Raw genomic sequence first — 17,440 nt, 5'->3', positions numbered from 1 at the left:
TTTAGTAGCCATTGGGAAAATTCACCTTCCCCATCTTGTACTGTTATATTTTCAGTTAATGCAAACTTCTGCACCCATTGCCAATGCAAAGAACATTTCATACACAATTTTACTATTTCAACTGGTTATGTTTATACACAATTCCACTATTTCAGTTGTTGAACATTTTCATCACAATTTTCTAGATTTAAGCCTATAAACTCATCAATAACAGGCAGATTGTAATCAGCCAGCGTTTTACCACTTTGATTAATAATCTTTTCAGTTTGATGAAGAGTAGCTTGTTCAGCTATTTGAAGTGGGATTGAGCGGTGAATGAAATCTTCCATCATAAAAGCTTTCCATGTATTCCAGAGATGTAAAGGATTGTCAGATTCACAAAAGGTGAAAATAATTGAAAACAACTGTCTAATTTGCTTTAGCATACGTGTTAAAACCGCCTCAGAAAGAGTATTCGGCTATTCAGTGTCATCTTACAACAAACCTTTCAAAACACATGCTTCACGAAATGTTTCAAGTACAATACCATTAACAGTACGCACGTCCTCCCAAGATGTTGCTCCTTTTGCTTGCAAAAGTAGCAGCTTAAGAAAAAACAATTCTCCAGTTGTATAAACTTTATCCATTCTTACTATCATCTTATTACCACCCCTTTGTCTAACCTTCCATTTACAATGTTTATCATCAAATACAAAGTGATAAGGAATGTCTACATAAGAATAGCAATGTGCTCTTTCATTTTCAGTATTTAACTTAAACCATGTCGTTAGGTGCGTATCACATTGAGCTGCAGATCTAAAGCCATTTGTTCTGCTTGTCTAAAATATAATTATTGATTTTCAGGTAGATGTTTACCAAGTCACAGCACTTTGAAAACACGGAAACAACATAATATAAACATGTACCAACTATAAACAAAATAAATGTGTTTAAATTTGTATATAAGGTTAAATATATACCTTATAAACATATTTAAACACATTTTTATAACAATTATATAACACATTAACGCATACACAAACAATAAAAAACACTTTACATTATTATGAAAACACATTGATAAAACAACTATAAAGCACTTATTACCACTATATGCAAACAATAAACGTGTGCAAAGAAAAATTTTAAAAATGACGCCAGAAAATTTAAAAAGATTCAAAATATATATTTACAAACAATACTCTTTACCTTCTTTTTTTTTTTTCATAAGAATTGTAATCCTCATAACAAAATTTAACCTTAACATACAATAACATGTGACATGCCATGTCAGTGTTGGCACAAAACTTTAATTTATTTTTCTAAATTTTCTAAAAAAGAATAAAAATAGTTAATAGCATCACAGAAATTTCAATGTAGTAATAACCACTTTATGGAAATAGTATTAGTATAACTTTAAATAACATCCATACCCCTATTTTCCTTCTAAAAAATAAGATAATAAAAACAAAACTGCAAACAGAAAAACTAAAACAAACAAAATATAAACGATTTAAAAAATTAAAATCCTTTCTACTTTATCTAATAAAAATTTAAATCCGTTTTGCTTTATTTAATAAAAATTTAAATCCTTTCCACTTTACCTAATAAAAATGTATATATTACTATTTTATATACTTACTTCAATTATAAGATGATCTTAGCGGTGATTATTTATCTTAATATGATTTTTTATGTAATATATCTAAACTAATAATTAACCCTTAAATGCATAGTGTTGCAGAAATGCAACATACTTATTTATCACTTATAAAGTGATTTTAAAATTTGTTTTTAAGTAATGCATGGTGTTGCTGTATTGATACGTGGATATACTAAAATGTGCGGATACTTTTTTAGCCAATATTTTCAAAATCACTGCGCAAGAGAGGTTTTAGTTCGTCATATTACATTTTTCGGAGTTGACTATTTTATTCAATTTTCTAGTGACTTTTGAAGTAGATAATGCGTTCTTTTATGGACAAATAAATTTATTTTCGTTTTTCTAAAGGTTGGTCTTTATTTTTAAAATTATTTGTTGTTATGAATTTAATGTTATAGTGAGTAATGATATTTAGTTTGTATATTACAGAAATGCTACTTTATGCATTCTAGTCTTTGTTTATTATCTTATTATGTATTATCTTTTTTTCTCTCTCTTTATAAGTAGTGCTAAATGTATGTTGTCTTATGTATGTAGTGTGTGTGAACTTAGTCAACAAATAAAATATTTAAAAATATTTTTCAGCTAAAATTCTGTCGAACAAAATTAAAATGAAGCTGTTAAGTGAGGAGGATTTACTATAGGGTCATGGCACCCCCTACCGCGACTTTAAGAAAACTTTTAACTTCAAAACTTCTTAACTCTAAAACCATAACAGATTTTTATTTCGGGTATTCGAATTAATATTTTATACTCAATTATTAACTAAATTATATAATTCAAATTGGAGTAAATTTATTTTTTTAATGTTATTTTTAATTTTTTGTAAGAGCTAATACGTTTCTTCACCTACCGTGATAAAGCACCACCTACTGTAATCGATTCTCCACCTACCGTGTATGAAAAAAATCGTATATTTTAATTTTAGTTTTATATATTTAAATCGAGAAACAAATACATAAATTTAATATGATTACAAAACAAAGAAGACATTGGTTATAAAATTATCCACCAAAGCTTTTTTCTGAATTTAAACTTTTTTTCTTTTTAAATTCTTTTTATAAATGTTTTTTTTTTTTTGTCTTTTACTTTTATTTTCTTTTGTCACAGATTGTTTTCTTTTAGATTTTTCTTGTTTTTCTTTTTCTTTCAATTCTTTATTTTCAGCAGCTTTACTTTTACGTTCAATTTTTTTGATATCTTCTTCCTTTGCGTTTTCTTTAGTTATTTGAATCTCTAACCATTTTGATGAAGTTACAACGCTCGGTAATCGTTCAACTTGTTTAAGCCTTTTTTTCGTGATTGGTTGTTTTTGCCATAAAAAAAAGTCGTGTAATGGATTTACATCTTTTACTATTTGGTTATTTGAATCTGTTAGATATGTTGTTGATTTACTTTCACCGGATTCATCAATAATTACGCTTTTTCCGAATTCGCTAACATCACTAGATACGATTTCATTTTGGGTACTGCTAATATGTAAATACAATTCTTTATCACTTTCATTATTCGATACATTATTGCTGGCTTCTATTAAATTTATGGTTTGTTCGGAGCTATCGTTAAATTTAAGATTTTTCCAAAAATTAAATAATACTCTGAAGCCAGTTTTTCCTCCCCAATCTTTACATCCAGTTTTTTCAAACTGGAGCAATACTTCAGGTGAAACGTTGTTTTCAAATATGTTTCCAAAATTATTATGGCTTGAAAGATTCGTTTCATAACTATCAATTGTAGAATTCCATTTAACACGTTGAATTACTTTTTTATAATCAACATTGTTCGCATTAAATGGGAATACTCCTCTCGACCTAAATCCGTTAATACTTTTTTTCATATTTGGATCCATAATAAAATTATTCAACAACGTTGGTACATTTTCTCTGCGAATTTCGTTAAAGACGTTATCCAATTTAAATTGCCGACAAATGTTCTGCCTTTTTTTTTTCATCGGTCCGAAAACTGACACATCTAATGGTTGTAAGATGTGTGTAGCATTAGGAAACAACGAAATCAAATGAATTCTTTCCGAAGAGCAATACATGCTGAGCTCTTTGGACAGATGCGAGCGATTTCCATCCATGAACATATATATTGGTAATTGTGTATTAATAGATTTCAGATATGGTACTAACACATTTGTGAAGTTCTCATAAAAGCATTCGGCAGTCATCCAGCCGCTGTCACTTTTACCGAGACCCCAACCTGGTGGTGCAGCAGCAGCAATATTTTTTGGCATTCGAGCATACTTGTACAATCTTAATGATGGTGCAATTTCACCATTTGCATTTACACAAAATAGAGTTGCAAGGTTTTCCTTATTGCTGTTGTTGCATTCTTCATAAACATTTCTTCCTCTAATGCCAATTACTTTTCCAGTTTTTGGTGCTAACTCAAAACCAGTTTCGTCTAAGTTAAAAACACGAGATGGATCATTAAGGTATTGCGCATCATCGCCTAATAATTCATGCACCTCATTAAACCATTTTCTTATCGATGCTTCAGTTATAAGACCTCTAACTCTACTAATATGCTCTGCTCGTTTTTGCGATAACTCCTTATGACGGCGCATAAATTTGTAAAACCAGTTTTTACTTGGGATATCATCTTTAAATGGTGTTTTTATACCTCGCCCTTTAACTATTTTTTGTACTGCCTTAACTAATAACTTTTTTGTTATCGCAAATCCCATGTTAGCGCATTGCATTAACCATGCAACCAACTCATTCTCTATTTCTTCTCCAAGATATGATTTAATGCCAGAGCTTTGCCGTTTGGGTTGGCTTTTACCAGATAATTTGTCGCGTAAGGTACTTTCAGGAACATTAAACCTTTATTTTCACCTTTATTTAAAGCTCTAAGTGCTGCATGCAGTTGTTCTTCTGAATACAATAGCTTTTTTCGAATATTTTTTATTCTTTTTAGAACCTTGCATCTTTCTAATCGAATTAATTTCACATAATAAGTAAACAGTATAAAAAACATATCAAATAAATACTCCCCAGAGGTTAAGTTCATTTCACATAATAAATAAACAGTATAAAAAAACGATCAAATAAAAATTCCCTAGGGTTAAATTACCTTTAATTGGTAATTTAGTTTAACTTAAATGGTTTTTTTTAGAGAGAAAACTTCACAAAATGAAACACGTCCGAGAAAATATTTTTATAAACGGTAAGTGCTATTATAATTTTCGTAATCATCTACCGTGTAAATGATTAAACAATGTTATACAAAAAATACTAATATTTTTTGATAAGATTTAAAATATTCAATGTTATTACAACTATTTTAAACTTTTAAATCGAAAAAATTTATTATTAAAAACTTTAATCGAAAAAATTATATCAATTTCAACCCATAAAAAAAACTAGACAAACTTTTTTTTACTGTTAAAGATTTTCTTAAGAAAGCGATAAAAAATCATTTGCGGGTAAAAAAACATCTCAAATTTTTAAAAATATATCTTTATAAAAATATATTATTAGTGAAATAAGTTAGTTTTGTATAAAACAATACTAAAAAAATAAATTAAAAAAAAAACAACATAAAAAACTCATTTTTTCAAAAACCACGGTAGGCGCTTCTTCACGGTAGGCGGTGCCATGACCCTACTTCAAAGTCCATTTAAGTGAAATTAGTGAAGATGAAGATGTTTCTGATGAGGATTTTCTTACAGATCCTGAATATTCATTTAATGAAAATTTACAAAATTAAATGAAGATGAGGACAATGAAGATAAGCATGAGCGCGATGAAGACAATGACCAGCATGATGAAGATAATATAAAATCAAAATATGAAGAAAAACATGAAACTTACACTGAAGACATCTGCCTATCTCAATCTAAATCAAAAAATATAGCAATAAAAAAGACGCAGATATTGTGTAAAAACAAGAACTTAATATTGACAGATGATCAGCTTAAATTTTTTATTTAGTTTTAAAACTTTTAATGATTGTATAAACTATATTAATGTGTTTTTGATTTTTACATAAATTCTTCCATACTTTTAAGTTTAAGTTGCTAAATCCGTCGTATAAATATAACTTCATACAATTAATTTCAACTGGTATAAAAGAAGTCTCCACGGCAAATAAGCTCCTTGGTCTGGAAAGACAATAAAGCAGTTAGTCTGCTGTCCACATATGCAGGCCAGCTACCATTGACAACCATTAACCGCTTCGACAAAAAAACAAAGAAAAAGATAGACATTAGCTGTCCATTTGTTATAAAAGAGTACAACCATCACATGGGAGGTGTTGATTTGATGAATGGTATAATTGCAAGACACAACATCATATTAAAAAGCAAGAAATGGTATATGCGTCTTTTTTTATCATTTCATTGACATGACAAAATCATGGATTCTTTATGAGAGAGTATTAAGTTCTAATCAAAATTACTAAGAAAATTGACATTTTTTGAGTTTTGGAAAGAATTGTCTTTTTGTTTAATAAAAGTTGCACAAAAAATACAATAAAACGAGGTCGCCCTAGCAATCGTACATTAGAAGAAATGATGCCAAAAAAAAAAAAAAAAAGTTCTCTCAGTTGGCGCCACCAAAGGAAGTTCGTCTAGATCAAGTAGGGAATTGGATAACTTGGCCTGATGGACGAGTCAGATGTAAATTTCCTAAATGCAAAGGATATGCACAAACTTTATGTGAGAAATGTGGAGTGCATCTGTGCTGCAATAAGAAAAATAATTGTTTTAAAACTTATCATACTTCGCAATAAATTTATACTTTGATGCATAACGTTGCAGATATGCAACACATCTTTTTATCTTTTTTTTAGAAAAAAATTGTCATAATTTTAAAATCTGGTTTTCAAATTTTTTTTAATGAATTAGCAAATCATTATACCTTTTGTAGATTTTTTCTGATGTTTATTAAAAAATCATGCATTTAAGGGTTAAATTCCAAATCTAAACTAATAATTTAATTCCAAAAGTAAAAAAGTTTCAACTCACTTAAGAGATCCTTCTTCAATGGCCGCGTGCAACGGAAAAACGCGCTCTTTCAAAGCCTAGTAACTAATGACGAAACGACGTTAAACGTTAAACATAAAGCATTTCTGTAAGAATTATATTATATATTTTACTTTTATTTCATACTATTTATATCAGTTAGGTTCCATATTTTCTTTATTGTATTTTATTTTATATATACCTTTTGGAATTGACAACACGTTGCTGGAATTAAAGTGTGAAACATGTACTAAGAATAGCAGCGTTAAAACCTAAAACCAAATTTGTTAACAATTGGTTTAGTTTAACCATCTATTGTCTATATGGGTATGTGTGTGTGTGTGTGTTTTATAGAGATGTTTTAAAACCTCAAATATAATGACTTTAAAAATATTTTTAAAAACTACTTTGATTGTAATTAAAGGTATGTATACTTTGATAAATATAATAATAATAAAGGTATATAATAATAAATATAATAATAAATATAATAATAATAAAGGCAAATAATAATAAAGGTATATATAAACATTATTATAAATATTTGATTAGTTTTCAATTTCTAGTTAAAGAGTTTTTGAAGCTTGGTAACAAATTGACCACTATATTTCTCCCAACCATGTTAGTTTGTATAATTAGTTCTGCTTGTATCAGATGGGTGGTAATTATTACATTTATAATGGTAAGAACAAATGTGTATTAAGAATATCATAATGAAATAATCCATATATTAAAAAATGTAAGGATTATTTTTATTATCAAATTACAATACTACGTGGCTTAACTCATCTTTAATTATAATGTAGTAATTTAAACTGATTATTCCCTACAATGACGTTATTTTAACTGAATAAAAACAGCGTGTAATTTGATGCACTAACGTTGTAACTCCTTTATTTAAAAGGATTGTTTTATCGGAAATATATCAACGGACTTCAATCTGTTAAAACTTTAATCCGTTATCTTAACGGAAAAGCCGTTGGTGCAATAGCGACGGATTGATCTGTTACCCAATTCGTCGTATACTACGTATTTTTTTTAGAGTGTAAAAACGCAATTCTGGACGCCATATTTTGTATACCTACGTAATATTAAAGAAGCCCAATTAAAGCGAACTTTAAAGAAGCCATTAAAAAATGACGTTACCGTTTGTTTGTAATTTAATTTAATTAATAATTTGTAATTAAAGCTGATAATGCTAGTATCAATAATCTAGCGAAAATTTCTTAGACAAAATATAAACTTGTAGCTGTAATATTAGTTTTTTTTGAAGGTTAAGAAATCCTTTTAAAATTAAAGCAGGCAATATAAAGTTAAAAATTTAATTAGCATTTCATTTATGGCATAAGTCTTGCGTGAACTTAGAGTAATGCGGACATCTCCTACTTTGCAATATTTTTTTTGTAAAAAGAGTTGGTGTAATTAGGGATCGCCAGTTACTAACTTTACGGTATACTTGGTATACTAAATATTAGTATACAGATTAGTATACCTGTTTACTTTTATTTGTGAAATATATTTGGACTGGCTTGATAATTTAATAATTATATTTTCTTAATGAGTTAAATTACTGGACCATGTCTATTATTTAACTAATCATGATTAAAGTGTTTTTTTTTTTTTTAATTCAATTTTTGTTTCTTACATAAATTAAAACTTCAATTTCTTAAGTTGTTATATTTTTTTACCAGGCTGTTTGTGCTGCTCTTCACCGTTTTAAGATTTATTCTACTAGTTCATTCTACATATTTCTCTGATCTGAGATAGATAATAATAATAGTAATCAATAAAATCAGTAAGTAAAAAGTTTAGCTTACGTTATACTTTACAGTATACTTTACAGCATACTTTACGGTATACTAAACGGTAAACTGTATACTAAATTTTTAGTATACCGTACACCGGCGATCCTTAGGTGTAATACAACGAACTGACCCTAAAACGAGCACAATCACTTTTTATCAAATTCAAAGAAATTTTTATTAAATTCAAACATACCGATTTCTGAAACCGCTGTTGAGTTGTTTTAATCCTATCAAAAGCTATATGAGAAATTGTGAGAAGACGGACTTAAAGGAAAAACACGTTACCCTTGGAATATTAATCCAAATGATTAAAAATATAATTAATATTTAGAAACATCAAATAAGTAAAGTTAAACAAATTGTAATATCTATATGAAAAGTAATTATTTTTTTAAAGTTACACTGGTGCCCACCTAAAGGTGATATAAAAAACTTTTCAAATCATCCAAAACAAATATTTCTAAAAAAAAAACAAAGAGCACAAAATTTTATTTTGTATTGGAGACATAACTATAAACTGTCTACAGTACAATGAAGATGCTATTACCAAAACTTTTTTTGACGGTATGTTTCAACACTACATCTTTCCTATAATAAACAAACAAACCCGGGTAACATTTAATTCAATCACTGCAATAGATAACATATTGACTAATTCATTTTATGATTCTTCATTAAAAGCAAGTGTTATCAAAAGGGATATATCCAATCACTCTGACTTTAGAGTTATATCCAATCACTTTGACTTTAGAGTTATTATTTTTTGTGTCTTGAGACAAGACACAAAAAATAATAACTCTAAAGTCAAAGTCTATAAACGAAAAGTTAATAATTTTACTATTCAACAGTTAAAAGAATCACTATCGGCAGTAAGATGGGACAGGATTTACCAAGAATGCAACCTTGGGCATACCAACTCTGCTTATAATGAATTTATTGAAATATTCTTAAAGTACTATGATAATCATTTCCTAATTGTAGAACAAGAATTAAAAGTAAAGTACTCACAATGTCCATGGATTACCAGAGGTATAAAAAAAATCTTCAAAAATAAAAAAACAAAGACTTTACATCAAGTATTTAAAAAACAGAAATGAAAAAAATCTAAATATTTACAAACAATACAAAAATTATTTGAAAAAGTAAAAAAAATCGAACAAAATTTATTACTCGAATAAAATAAAAAATGCAACTGATGACATTAAAAAAACATGGAATACTATAAAAGAAATAATTGGGAACAAAAAAAATAAACCAAATACCTTACCTGCTCAAATCGTCATGGACAATACAGAGTACAGTGACAAAAATACGATTGCTGAATTCGCTTCGCGAATTCAACGATTTTTTTGTTAACATTGGCTCTAATCTTGCCTCGAAAAATAAGTCTCCTAATAACTCATTCAAATCATGCCTAAGTGACACCCAGAGCGAACTAAACTACAAAGAACTAAACTATCAAGAACTTAATGTTGCCCTAAATATCTTAAAATTAAATAAAACTCCAGGTATAGATGATATCTGTAGTAGGGTAGTGGCAAATGTCTTAACAACGATAAATAAACCTATATATGAAATTTTTAAGTCTTCCATTAAAACCAGGGCTGCGGAGTCGGAGTCGTGGAGTCGGAGCTCATTTTGGCTGGAGTCGGAGTCGGAAAAAATGTACCGACTCCGACTCCAGTTTAAAAAAAATCTTTCAAAGTTTCATAATTTTCATAAGGATTTTATATATGTTAGTCATTAAAATATTTTATGTTCTGTCAGTCTAAAGCTTAAGTATCAAACTCTAGCTTTAAGTATCAGACTCTGTAGGATATCCAGACATAATGGCAATGGTAGTAATAGTTTGCAACAACTGTAGGGCTTGGAGTTTGATATATTAATCTAAGGCCTTTAAAACAGTGATAAGCAACAGGGTGTTTTGCTGCTTATCACTAAGAATCATAAATCACCTCCCCTATACTCTCTTCCACCATCCCTTATAATAGATAACTTCATGACTTACACTGCCTTACAATATGTTTCATATTCTTAGCAGAACGTTAGACGTGCCAACACCAAGCAGAAAAAAGCTGCTTCACAGAACAGAAAGACTGAAAGTATTCCATTAACTTTGCATTATTCTTTTGTAAAGTGATAGTACATGAGAAATAACACTATCTGACCACTATAGTGCTTGTGTTTGGCATTGTTATCTCTTTTACTTTGTTTATTACTGCACACACAGAAACAGGATAAGTTCCTATATATATTTTCCTTATTATAATGTAGCCTCCGGATCATGAAGGACATTATAAAAAAATGCTGCTTTTTATGGTTGTGAATTTAGCACATATGCTCAGCTGTAAAACCTCTTATGTAGATGTACAAAAAGTGCAGCTATTAGGTTTAGACACCAAAGGAGTTATTTATTAATTTTGTGTAAAAAAGAAGTGGCCTAGTTGCCCCAGGCAACTAGATTCCACCTTTCATTTCACTTCACAGCTTATTTGGAAAATGAAATGTGTAATCTGATTGGTTGCTAGGGGCAACTAAGCCATTTGAGCATAGCGCGGCTAGTTAAGAATAGGGGCAAGTTGGGCAACTAAAATATCTCACAAACTACCCATCAAATGACGAAACATCTAATGGACGAAAGATAGGTATATATAATGGTAATATAATGCGCATTAAATGGTTGTTGGACGGCGTTCAAATGAGATGCGCGGGCACCTTTTTGATTTCGGATCAAAAAAGTAAAAAAAAGTATATTTACTATATTTCTCCCAGATGCTTAAAAAACCATTTATCAACACTTAGGTTTGTGTAATGGCTAATGTTTATACATTACCCATTTATTTAACTTTTGATTATACTTTGCTAAACATTTTTAGGTAAACATTTTAAATTAATCATTCTTAAATACTCTAAGCAATTTAAGATATCTTTAATTCTTTTTTTTTTTTTGAAATATGTTACAGTTTAAATGCGAGTGAAAACTATTTAATTTTTGCTTCTTTTGAAAATATTTTTACTTAAATATTACTTAGTCAATAAAATATATTAGCTAAAAATTTAAACAGAAATTTTGATTTAGTTTTGAATTACGTATTACTTGTTTGCTATGCTTGATATGATGGCATTTCATACTTTATATATATTTTGATTATATATACTGTATATAAATAATTTATATATTATTTTATTTCACTTACTATTGGTATATAACTGTAATATATGTGTGTGTATATTACACATATTTGTATGTATACAAAACTACAGTTATACAGACACAAGCTTTCTCTCACACACACAGATACATACATACATACATATATATACATATATATATATATATATATATATATATATATATATATATATATATATATATATATATATATATATATATATATATATATATGTGTGTGTGTGTGTAGTGTAGTATGTAATGTACGTAAACTAAGGGTAAAAAGCGCAACTTTACTATTTAACAGAAAAGCGCATAATTATTGCACAATTATGCAACAAATGTAAAAAGCTGAAATGTTTGTAAATTTATTTCTTTGAATACTTCGAAGTTAAAAGTTCTTTATTATCTTTTTTTTTTTACGGTCTTGGCATTTTACAGTTTTTAAAAAACTGTAAAATGCCACTTATTTTCAATTTACAAATATTTTCAATTTCAAACTTTTCCTCAAAAGAAAATTGAAAATTTACTGAAGTCTTATTTATGCACTCTTTGGTTAAAAATGTTTCAAAAACAAAAGAACTTTTTAATTACTTTTAATGCGCAATAAAGTAGTTGCGCTTTTTACTTTATTTGTTTACGTACATGAAATGCGACTCAATACTATGTATGTAGGTATGTATATATATTTTAGTTTTATAAAAGAATTCATTGTAGTCACAGAAATGCATTAATTTGTTTATTGCAACTTACCCCACAGCGGTAGGTTGAGCAGCTGGGTAAACTTTTCAAACAATTTCTCAAACAAATCTAAAAACGTTTTTCTCTCCTATGCCATTTTTAGCAGATATAACTATCTTTCTAATAGTAAAAAAATAATGTAAATCCGATGCACCGTTGAAGAGATCTGTTAGAATTAGTAAAAATTGCTCAACTAGCCCCACCCTACCCCCCCGACCTACTGCTTTACAATAGTTCCATAAATAACCCCTCGTGTCTAAACATAGCACCTGCACTTTTCACATTTTTCTTTCTCCGACAAATGTAATTCTAACATATAAATTTATACATAGTGGACAGCTGTGAAATACATATACTTGTGTGTATATAGATTTTAATGTGTGCAACTGTTTTTAGGAAAAACAGTTGTCATTTGAATTGTGAGCACATTATAAAAAAAACCGACAATGTCAAAGAAGCCTCCTGTTAAGTCTGCTGTATTTGAACATTTTACTATTACTCAAGATGGAAAACATTTTGTCTGTCAGTGTATGACAAATGATCCAGATGAAAACAAATGCTGTGGAGTCAAGATCAGTGCATATGCAGGCAAAGATAAAAATGCTCCTACAAGAGCTTCCAATCTAAAGAGACATTTACAGCGCTTTCATTCTGAACTATTCAAAGTAGTGAAAGAGAAAGACTGCATCCAAAGTAATGAACCAGTGACCAGCACTTCCAGCCAAACAAAGGAGCAGAAAACCTTGCAGATATCAGTTGCAAGATATTTTGTTAGTGATAAAGTTACTGTGACAATGACAGTTGAAACATTTAAAAAACAGATCATAGAGCTTGTGGTAAAGGATGGTTTGCCTATATCATTATTTTCAAAACCAGCTTTTATGGGTCTTAATGGAGAAATGGCCCGCAAGCTTAGCGTTTCTCTGGAGAGAGAGAGTATTAGAAAATTAGTTATTGAAGAAGCTATTAAACAAAAAGAAGAACTTAAAAAATCTCTCAAAGGACGCTGTGTGTTTCTTAAAATGGACGGCTGTATACGTCACAGAGTGAACTATTTTGCGATCAATGTCCGATTTGTTTGTGAAAATAATAAAATAGTTACCAAGACTTTGGCAGTAAAAGACACCAAAGCTCATCATACTAGCGAATTTCTCCAGGTCTTAGTGGAGAAGAATCTTCAAGAGTATGAGCTTAAAAAAGAACAAGTTCTTTCAGTTGTAACTGACAATGCTTCAAACATGATAAGTACCATTAAACTGATGAACAAGACTACTGAAAGTGACAGGCAGCTGGAAGAACATACTGGGTTCAGAGAAACAGATATATTTGAAATGGAGGAGCACAATATAGAGACAGAGGAGCAAACAGAAGTTGCTTCAGATGAACAGCAATATGAAAGTTTAGATGATCTTGTTGAAACTATGTCGATACGTTTTCGCATTCATCACATGCGCTGTGCTGTGCATACGCTACAGCTGGCTATACGGGATGGTCTGCAAGAAGGACATGCTGCTGCACTAATTGAAAAATTGAGAAAATTGGCTACTGCTGCTAGAACCCCTAAAGTTGACTCAATTTTGAAGAGACGCGCTGGAAAAGGGGCAATTATTGATCAAGCCACACGATGGGGAAGTAGAGATCTCATAGTATAGCGGCCGGCGGGGATGGTCGGATGGGTGGTCGGTGAGTAATTTGTAAAGGTTTCGTAATATAAGCTGACAAGAAATAAACCGGTTTTCAACCAATAGGAAAAAGGATTATTATAATCCAGTATATAAAAGAAAATTCATACTAAATTCATTTCATTTAAAACAAAGTTGACAAACAGAAAGCAGCTAGAAACTCTACCAGTTTGTATAAAATGGTTAACACAAAATTAGTAAAACGAAAAGCCGAAATACCAATTGAAGTGATACGAGCCAGAGAAAAGAAGATAAAACTACTGAAACAACAACTGGAAAATTGCAATAATCAAATGGAGGCTCACGAGATTCTCATGGAACTAAGCTACACAACATTGAACCCTAAAGAAGCTAATGATTATGCCAAACAGGCAAGTGAACTTAAACCGATGGTTTCAGATGAACTTGGCATAACAGAGAGTCAGCTAGAACAATTACTGGCTGATGATATGCACCAATGCGGCAGCAAGGACGCACAAAATGAACCGGTAAAAAAACAATCTAGAATAATAGAAATTTCCAATGATGAAGAAATACCGCAACATCAAGAAATCGAACCGGAATATGAACATGTAAATGAAAACGATACATCTAAATCAAATGAACTACAAAAAATTATGGACACACCGCTAATGGAACTCGATAAAACAGTAAGTGTTATTAAATATTACATTTAGTTAATTAAATATACCAAAGAACAAATTAAATACTTTGTATAGGAATTATTTATATTTAATTCAGATCTGTCAAGGGGATTCGATATTTTACATGTCATCGCCACGGGAAAACCTAACGAATCGATTTGGTTTGATCACACCACCTCGACAGTGTGCTGCGTACCAATCAGACAAAAGACCCATCAGAAATGCGAATACGCTGACGGAAGGTTGAAATAGCACTAAGAATGAACAAGTTGCAGAACTGTCAGGAACAAGAGGAATTGGGTCATACTACCACATCTTCAACATCATCTACTGATGAAGAACTTGATTTTGAGAAATATTTGGACCATAAAGACCGTTCAAAGCGTTCCCGCATGGAAAAAGAGTCATCTCTATCAGAGAACACTGCCAGTAGATTTCAGCACAGTTTTTCATGTGCATTAAAAGAAGTGGAACAATTTGACCGTTCATCAAAAGTAACAGTACTGCAAGCTATTGATAAGTATCCTGAAATGGTCAGAGAAGTTGCCCGATTGGTTACTGCTTTGCCACCAACTCAAGTTAGTGTGGAGAGGTTGTTCTCTGCGCTAAAAATAATAAGATCAGATTTGAGGACATCCATGAAGGAGGATCTGATGGAGGCAATACTTTTTCTGAGGACTAATTCATAATTTTATTAGTATTGTATATCTATTTACAAAAGTTCAGAAAAGTTATTTGTTCAGAAATTGTTTTCTAATAAATATTGTTTAAAGCACTAAGTGGTCGGATTATTTATATCATGGTGATGATATAGGCAATCTTAACATTTTAACGCGGTAAATTTGTTGTTATAAATTAGTGACTTATGAAGGAGTCGGAGTCGGGAGTCGGAGTCGGTCCATGATAAAGTTAAGGAGTCGGAGTCGGAACTGCGGTTTACCGACTCCACAGCCCTGATTAAAACAGGAGTTGTACCGGACAAGCTTAAAGTAGCTAAAGTAGTACCAATAATTAAATCAGGTGAAACATACTTAATTAATAACTATAGACCTCGGTACTCCCTACCTTATCTAAGCTTCTCGAAAGAGTAATCTATAATAGGTTGTATGAGTTCTTAATCCAAAATGAAAATCTAAATAAAAAGCAATTCGGTTTCCAAAAACAACATTCAACTGAACACGCAATCCTAGATTTAGTTAACAATATAAGTGATTCTTTTTACAAAAAAACAGTATGTTCTAGGTATCTTTATAGACCTGTCAAAAGCGTTTGATACTGTAAATCATAATATCTTACTTAAAAAAATGGAAAGCTATCACAGTTGGTATTTTTGGGGATAGTGCTCATCTAGCTAACTCGAAAAAGCCACCTATATGGGGTGATAGTGGACACATGTAGGTGTCAAGAAATGGGAGTTTTGAAATCCATCTATTAAAAAGATCAATTTAAGGTTGAAAATTTATATTTTTAATAGATGGATTTCAAAACTATTAAAAAAATCAAATTTAAGTTGAAAGTTAATAGATGGATTAAAAAATCAATTAAAAAAATCAATTTTAAGTTGAAAATTTCCCAATTTTTTTACTGTTTCGATTATTTACTAAATAAGCCATAAAATTGAAATGGGTCATTGGAACTTCATGAAATTTTATGGTGTTGTACCTATATAGTATGGCTATCAATGTTTAAAATTTCATGCAGATATCTTGCTTGGTTATAAAGTTATAGTCCAAAACGTTTTGCAAAATCATACATTTTGACAATGTTGGTGCCAAAAGTTTTTATATTTGGTGCGAAAAGTTTTTATATTTGCTAAAAAGTTTTTGTCTGATTGACCTGAATTTTTGCAAGTATACTCTATTGGCAATAGGCAACAACTTTTGTTATTAGAGTTTTGGAATTAGACCTTTTGCTAAAAAACTGTGGCCGCAAAATCATTTCGAGCCCAAAAATTTCCTCATAATATGGATTATTCAATTTTTCAGTTAAATGACCAACTCTGGGGAAAATATTTGAAGTATTTGCTACTTTGAGCAGTTATCTATGTAAAGTATAATAAAATGCATGTACACATAACACAATTTTGGGGGTTTAGCAAAATAAGTAGATTTTAAATAGTAGATTTTTTAAGTAACTCGCTCTTTTCATTATGTCCGTATAAATATCATTCAGAAAAAGCATTACAGAGGCCGTAAAAATTGAAGCATCGAGTAAAAAATAAAACACAATGTGAGCAATAGACTAAGGAACATTCGTGTAAACTTTGTTTGAAATCTGACGGTTAGTTTTTGACAGAGACAACTTTTACCGAAAAAAGAAATGTACAGCATTCCCTATTTTTTCGTTTAAGTGGATTTTACAGGTTAATCCATAAAAAAATCATTTGTAATTGTTTTGAAAATTTGCATTTCATTGCATTTGGAATTAATTTCTTTCTTCAGCAAAACTACAGTTATCAAGGTAAGATTCTTGTTTTACATTTTCACTTCTGAGAAAAGTTTTTAGTCTATGATATTTAAGATAAAAATGTTTTTTCAGCGGAAAAAGTAGGAAGTGGTAAAAGGTATTGTATTTTATTGAGTATAGTGCGCACTTTTATTACAAAAAAATGATATCAAAGATAAAGGTGCACACATTAAAAATGATATTTATTTAGTAGATTTATTCCATATTTATTGTTAAAAAGTTGAGTGTGCACTATACTCATATGCAAACTATACTATATAAAATACTGTAAGATGACAAGTGGGTAACTAAAGGGAGAGTAGATATGAAAATAGTT

The 17,440-nt window shown here is 29.9% G+C and overlaps 1 protein-coding gene and 1 pseudogene across 2 annotated transcripts; one reads left to right on the top strand and one right to left on the bottom strand.

The window, feature by feature from the left end:
- Positions 1-2,646: 2,646 nt before the first annotated feature.
- Positions 2,647-4,716, bottom strand: LOC149888012 (uncharacterized; annotated as a pseudogene).
- Positions 4,717-14,130: 9,414 nt separating this feature from the next.
- LOC149888011 (uncharacterized) lies at positions 14,131-15,306 on the top strand. Of its 2 annotated transcripts, none has more exons than XM_090089269.1 (2): positions 14,131-14,664; positions 14,734-15,306. In XM_090089269.1, the coding sequence occupies exons 1-2, from the start codon at positions 14,194-14,196 to the stop codon at positions 14,908-14,910; spliced, it is 648 nt and encodes a 215-aa protein (XP_089945395.1). In that variant the 5' UTR covers positions 14,131-14,193; the 3' UTR covers positions 14,911-15,306. The 2 variants fall into 2 exon arrangements, with proteins under 2 accessions (XP_089945395.1, XP_089945396.1); XM_090089270.1 differs by having other exon boundaries at positions 14,756-15,305.
- Positions 15,307-17,440: the final 2,134 nt, after the last annotated feature.

Source organism: Hydra viridissima, unplaced genomic scaffold, assembly GCF_058129835.1.
Source record: "Hydra viridissima isolate aposymbiotic clone 2 unplaced genomic scaffold, HvirCarnegie_v1 scaffold_5, whole genome shotgun sequence".
NCBI classification, from domain to species: Eukaryota; Metazoa; Cnidaria; class Hydrozoa; order Anthoathecata; family Hydridae; genus Hydra; species Hydra viridissima.
This window is presented reverse-complemented; position numbering and strand designations above follow the sequence as displayed.

Coding starts and splice junctions, on each gene's coding strand:
- LOC149888011 (XM_090089269.1), top strand. CDS start 14,194: ATGGTTAACACAAAATTAGTAAAACGAAAAGCCGAAATACCAATTGAA. Junction 14,665..14,733: donor TAATGGAACTCGATAAAACA/GTAAGTGTTATT, acceptor TACTTTGTATAG/GAATTATTTATATTTAATTC.